The sequence below is a fragment of the Pyrgilauda ruficollis genome, unplaced genomic scaffold (assembly GCF_017590135.1).
Source record: "Pyrgilauda ruficollis isolate IOZ18807 unplaced genomic scaffold, ASM1759013v1 scaffold92, whole genome shotgun sequence".
NCBI lineage: Eukaryota > Metazoa > Chordata > Aves > Passeriformes > Passeridae > Pyrgilauda > Pyrgilauda ruficollis.
In genome coordinates this window covers 844,232-850,520 of record NW_024531266.1, presented here as the reverse complement: position 1 = coordinate 850,520, position 6,289 = coordinate 844,232, and the positions used below count along the sequence as shown (strand labels likewise).

Genomic DNA, 6,289 nt, shown 5'->3' with positions numbered 1-6,289 from the left:
ACTTTGTTGATAGCTAAAAACCCCTTACCAGTCATTATACCTTGGCAGCGCATGTTTCAATAGGACAAGGTGGGTAATGTTTTAAACAAAAAGATGGTTGATCCAAGCTAAATACACCATGAAGTGTTTTACAATGAGCATGGTAAAACAGGTTCTCAGAGAGGTGGTAGATGGATGCCCCATTCCTGGAAACATTCAGTCAGGATGGACAGGGTCTAAGCAACCTGATCTACCTGAAGACGTCCCAGCTCACTACAGGCTTGAAATAAATGACTCTTAATGGTCCCTTCCAACCCAAACTACTCCATGACTGTACAACACTGTATTTTATCATTCAGACATCCCAGCTGTGGCTCAGCTGTGGTCTATTAAAAACACTCCTAAGACATGCAAGTATCAGCAATGAAAACTCAAGATACCAACAGCTGAAATCAAGAACCCACACTAAAGAGAAAACTGTAGACTCCAAATACATTTGAGAGTTCTCTCCATGATTTTGGAGGTGACAGCATAAAACTGTGTATGCATGTTCACAACATAGTCTCTGGAAGCAAGTTTCATCTCCACGTCTACAGATTTCTCTTACTGTATAACTAAATTGCCAACCATCTATTAAGAAACACTTTTATTCTGAGCTCACTCTCTCTTTAGAATGAATAAGCATTTAACTCGGGTACAAAATTAGAAACTTATTACTAGTGCTAAGTATCAAGACAGCTATTTCCTAGTGATACTGAGATGGTCATGTGAATTAACTGTTGTGACAGTTTAACATGGACCTGTGGATCTGCTAAAAAACATACTCACATGACAGTGAATTAGCAGAGAAGGCTTTTAAGAGTAAATATACAAAAAGACTTTAAGGTATTCCAGCCATTTATTTGCCAGTGTACAGTATACATTAAAAAAGAAAAAAGAAAGAAGGCCCAAATAACATAAAATATGCATATAGTGTTTGCTAGACAAATACCTGAATAAATCAAGGCATAGCATACCTTATACTTCATGGAGTCACAATGAAGTTCAGGTACACACTTTATGTTTGGTTTAATGGTTTACAACTCTTTTGGTCTGTTTAGTAGAAAATGAACCAACTGAAGCAGAACTTCATCATTAAAGCCTTTCACATTACCATCTTCCACAACATCATACAGTGGTTTACTGTCTGTACCCCAACAAATATTCTTTCGAGGGTTGTTTTTAATAGTTTCTGCAGATAGTGCTAAAGTATTTAGCTGGTAACAAAAGAAAGCAAAATATTTTCCATCAGTCACTACTGCCTGCGATACAAAAGGACGAGTCACATCTGCTTCATTCCAGAATCCTACAAAACAAACAAATACAACAGGACTTGAGATTTCTATCAGCACGCACACCTAAATGCTAGTCCCAAAACACAGAAAAACTCTGGGAATTGCAGCAGCTACCTAGTAGGGAAAAAGTCCTGTCTGCTTCAGCAACACAAGCATTTTTTATACAGACTAACCAAAACACAACCACTAGTTAAGGTTATGTCAAAGATCAGGAACACAGAGGCACACTTGCATTTTGTACCCAGCTCCCTGTCAACAGTTAGCCAAGTGACTTTTCTAAAGCAGTTAAGTTACTAATGCATCCAAAGTCCTGCAAAGGAGCTGAGGGAAAACGTCTTTTTACTATTTCACGACTCTCAAGATACAGCGAGCATTTGTTTCATGACAAAAGCATGCACATATATGCACAAATATAACTGACTATAGTAACCAGCCAGACACCAAGAACACTATGTTAGTAAGTGTTAGTGTTTTAAACAAACTCTACTGAGCACTAACAGTATGTTAAAAATATTTACATACTTAAGCATGTGCACTAGTATATACACAGATATTTTTAAGAGTATTATTACTATGTGCCACAATGCTAGAAACTGTTACAGAAGGACAAAAGGTCATAGATTTGAATAATGCTGCCCTTACAACTCATGATGTGTTCTCAGATGACCAACTCTGACTTGACTTCAATATTTTATGCACAAAGAAAGCTTTCTAATACTCCATTACATAAAAAAAAAATTGATGCAGAGCCAGCAGTATACACTACAGTCAGAGAATTTTCTTACATGTGTTGTTCCTTAAGTGAAGCTACAAGCCATCAGGTGTCTTACACTAACACTAGACAATAATTGTATTTACAAGAAAAAGTGGAAGACTGATCTGGTCTAGCCACTCAGGTCTTCTGGGACTTTTTTAGAAAAATATGGGCATAAAATCCCAATGTAAGGCTGCCAGCATTTTTCTTTCATTCCTAGTATTTTCATGGAATTAAAATTACTGAAACAAGGGCTAAGAAACATAGTTGCTCCAGAAGGAAAAAAAACCAAAATTGCCTGATGTCTACTGCATTTCCCTCTTAAGGAGGAAAGAGCAAGTGAAAACAATTGAGGTTTTTGCACAGGCTTACTGTTATACATGTAAAAATATTTTTCTCTGTATTTAATTCCCCTGTATAAAAGTACTCCAAGACTTAACTAACTCTTTTATTAACTCAATTACATCTGTAAAGACTTACTTAAAAGACAAGTCTTCAGTAAAAAGAAACAGAAGGAAAAAGGCATTGGGGAGAAAAGGTTAAAAAACTTTACATAGGCATTCATAACCAGAAAAAATTTGTGCAGCTGACTATCTCACCTTGATACATTGCTTGTGCTGCTGTCCAGGCAAAGAGACTTGCAATTCCATTCGATCGATAAACAACTTCGATCTGATCCTCGAGACGCTCTCTTATAAACCTCTCCCGCTTCAGTCTGTCAGGAAGGAGATGGAACTGGGTATGTCCATAACAGCATGGATCTGCCACCTTTGATCCTGCGTTCCCCAAAACAAAACCATCAGTCAGAGAAAGAACACTCTTTATTATGCATACAGACTTCATCATCAGACTCTAAAGCTAGAACCCCTACTGTAGATCTGTGAGAAGCTGCCTACTTCCAAAAGGCAAGAGTTGACATCTAAAGTGAGAATTTCCTTGGAGATGTATCAAAATTCAAAGTTTTGTATCAATTTTCTATTCAACTGAACATCTTCAAGTAAATTTGCACACACAGTACCACATGCGCAGGACAATATGACTCCCCATTGCCTAACTGACATGAAATCTCAGTACAGATCTATACACTACATATATTTATACAGTATACTTAAAAATATTTTAAGTATACTTAACAACTTTTTCTGGTGATGGAAGAAGAAAGATTGAGGCGGCATTATTTCTGGCGTTGGTTTTTGTTTGATTGGTTTGTTGGGGTTTATCAAAAAAAAAGTTAATATTTTGCAATTAAAAACTCTTACCTATAAATACCTTATTTTCATACTGTTTTTTGAACAGTGGCAGTTTAGATGGCTTGTGATCAATAACAGGAACATCTCCAAGATCTGACTCCAGAGGTACAACCTTGAAGACAACAGAAGAAAGAAAAGCCACGATGCAAGACACATTTTTGACATCAGGTCCACTGTAATATACCACTTCCTGGTCAGACAACAGAAAACGCAAGTCCTGCTTACATACATCATACAGATACCCTTAACTGAAATTCATTTTCTTGCAAGAGAAATTCTCGTTTTGTGGCGTTAGCCCAGTCATCTTGTATTAATTTTTCCACAACACAAAACATGTGAAATAATGCTAAAAAAGCTGCCACTTGTCACCATCTTTTAGCTCCCATAGAAAAAGAGTAAAAACATTTCTAGCAGCAGCCAATAAACTAACTTGAACCTGCAGACTAAGTGTGCAGATTTGGTTTACTGCACAACATTTTAAATTGCCTAGACAGTTCTTCCAAAATGCCAAGGTTTGTAGCATCTGATGACACTAACAGAAGCAAACTGTACAACTGAATCAGCCACAAAAGTTCCGTGAAAAGTTCTGTAAACATAAACGTTTACAGAACACACAATGCTTTTCTGTTTGGGGTGGAAACTGGACAACACAGGACCTCAGTGACTACACAATTACCATTGTATAAACCTGCAAGAAAAACATGACAACACTGAAACAGAACATACTTCCACCAAGCTTGAGCATTCAAGAAAACAACTGCCAAGCAGTAACAACAGGCAGGAATGTTCACATTCACTTTATATGTGCCTTTACTTCTTTTTTTTTTACCTCCACTTACTTAAAAGACAGTCTCCACTCATATTATTCTCCTCCAGTGAGGATGCTCCACAGCACACTTCTCATTCTTGTCTCCGTTTCCAAGCAGAGAATGTCAAAAATTCATTTTAATTAAATATAACAACGTGCAATTTAAAGTACAAACAGGATCAAAAGTTCAGAAGACTGGCTCAATACCTACAAAGCCATTGTAGTATTACATACCATTACACACCACGATGTAGTAAGGGTATTAAGACTCGAAAAATACCCAAATGTGCTACTGATTAACTAGGTCCTCCACAGACCACCTCTGCACAGTTTCAAAGGTTATCACAAATGAAAGTGAAAATGCCCAGAATTAACTTGCTGTTGAAAACATCCCACCTCGGGAAGCTGCTTTGGCACACGGATCTGGAGGTGTGGGTTATCATCTATTTGGAATCGCACTGGATCAACTCTACCCTTTCTATGTCCATGAACCACAACTTCTTTACCATGATGCCAGTAATAGTTAACTTCAGGGTTTAGATCTGAAATAGAACAAGAAACACAAAAAACCAGTGATTCACCCTTTGCATTTAAAACCCTCCCAATTCTTCTGTAGCTGCAGTGAATCCATGCAGAAGGATGAAAACAAATTACTAATGACGGTGTGAACAAGTGCGATACACGAGGGACACTCGTGCTGGTTCGCAGACCGGCCCTACGGCCCAAAGGCTCACACGAACCCTTCCCAGCCAGCCCCGCTCCGTACCGAGGGAGGAAGCGGCCAGCAGTGGGTTGCGACCGGACAGGGAAGCGGCGAGGGTGGAAACGAGCTGCGTGAGGAAAGGGCCGGGCGTGTGATCCTGGTCACGGTAGAGGAACGGCCGCTTCTTGTTCTGGTAGAAGCTCTCCTGGAGAAGGGCGTCGCAGGCGAGAGAGCGCAGCTCGCCTATATCCGGATACGGCGCCGCTCCCGCCGAGGGCTCCGGCGTTTTCGCGGCCCCCGGCGTCTCCGCACCCCCCGGCGCCTCGGCACTCCCCGGCGCCTCGGCACCCCCCGGCGCCTCGGCTCTCGGCTCCGGGGCTCTGCCGGTCTCGACAGTCGCTCCCGCCGTCGCTACCGGGGGTTTTGCGGCTGCGGTTCTCGGGGGCATTCCCGGCACTAAGACGGTTTTTGTGAAACTGCGGTACCAGCGGTCGGCGTTGAGGGCGAAGGTCTGCGGGTACACCATGTACTTGGGCCGCTGCAGCTTCCCGTACAGCCGCAGCTTCTCCTCCACCGTGGCCGCCGCGTGCACCCGCTCGTTGAAGCGCTGCAGGCGTCGCGACTTGGCCGCTTTGCTCTTGGCCGTGATGGACGCCACCACGGGCGGGTAGAGGGGGCTGGCGGGCGCCGAGGGGGCGCCGGGCACCGTTTCCGAGAACCAGCGCCGGCCGGGCCGCAGCAGCCGCCGGGCCCCCAGCGCCGCCATCTCGCGAAAATGCGGAACAGCGGCGGGCGGTGCCCGCAAACCGCGGCAGGTGATTGGCCTCTGGGGACCACGTGACGTGCCTGTCTTCCGGTCGGCGGGCGGGCTCTCCTGAAGCGGGGGATGCCGGGCAGGAAGCGGCGGGGGCTTGGGAGTTACGTGGCTGGAGGGAGCCTAGCGCCCCCGCGGCGCGGCGCGGAGGAGCCTCTGCGCATGTGCAATAGCGGCAGTACGCCTTTCCCTCGCGGAAACTACAGCTCCCAAGATGCTTGGCGAGAGGCGTACGGAAGTGCCTGGCCTGGCGGCAGCGCCCCCGCCCCGCTGCAGGCGGAGTGCGCCCGTGCGGAGCCTGGTGTGGCGCTGGGGGCCGCAGAACCGCCTCGGCTGGGAGTGAGCCCTGGCCTTGTCCAGTCCGACCTGTGACCGAACACCACCACTGAGACATGCACCGTGGCACTGAGTGCCACGCCGTTTTTCCTTAAACACCCCCAGGGACGGGGACTCCACCACCTGCCGGGGCAGCCCGTTCCAGTATCTTGTCACCCTTTCCGTGAAGAAATTCCTCGGAGTGTCCTAGCTGAACCTGCCCTGGCGCAGTGGGAGGCTATGTCCTCTCGCCCTGCTCCTCGTTAAAGAGGCTCGACGGAGCGTACCTGCTTCCATTGGGGAAGAGGAGCCAGCTCGGAGCCGGCTTTCCG

The 6,289-nt window shown here is 44.8% G+C and overlaps 1 protein-coding gene across 2 annotated transcripts; it reads right to left on the bottom strand.

Moving 5' to 3' along the window:
- Window positions 1-858: 858 nt before the first annotated feature.
- Window positions 859-5,627, bottom strand: MRPS30 (mitochondrial ribosomal protein S30). Of its 2 annotated transcripts, XM_041489320.1 has the most exons (6): window positions 5,187-5,627; window positions 4,892-5,150; window positions 4,522-4,667; window positions 3,327-3,429; window positions 2,667-2,843; window positions 859-1,324 (listed from the first exon to the last, which is right to left on the bottom strand). In XM_041489320.1, the coding sequence occupies exons 1-6, from the start codon at window positions 5,592-5,594 to the stop codon at window positions 1,056-1,058; spliced, it is 1,362 nt and encodes a 453-aa protein (XP_041345254.1). In that variant the 5' UTR covers window positions 5,595-5,627; the 3' UTR covers window positions 859-1,055. The 2 variants fall into 2 exon arrangements, with proteins under 2 accessions (XP_041345254.1, XP_041345253.1); XM_041489319.1 differs by having other exon boundaries at window positions 4,892-5,626.
- Between the last annotated feature and the right edge of the window lie 662 nt (window positions 5,628-6,289).

Excerpts from the sequence above, each read along its gene's own strand:
- MRPS30 (XM_041489319.1), bottom strand. The coding sequence starts at position 5,594 with ATGGCGGCGCTGGGGGCCCGGCGGCTGCTGCGGCCCGGCCGGCGCTGG. Across the intron at positions 4,668-4,891 it reads GCTGGCCGCTTCCTCCCTCG|ATCTAAACCCTGAAGTTAAC; the intron begins GTACGGAGCGGG and ends GTTCTATTTCAG. Across the intron at positions 3,430-4,521 it reads TGCCAAAGCAGCTTCCCGAG|GTTGTACCTCTGGAGTCAGA; the intron begins GTGGGATGTTTT and ends GTTGTCTTCAAG.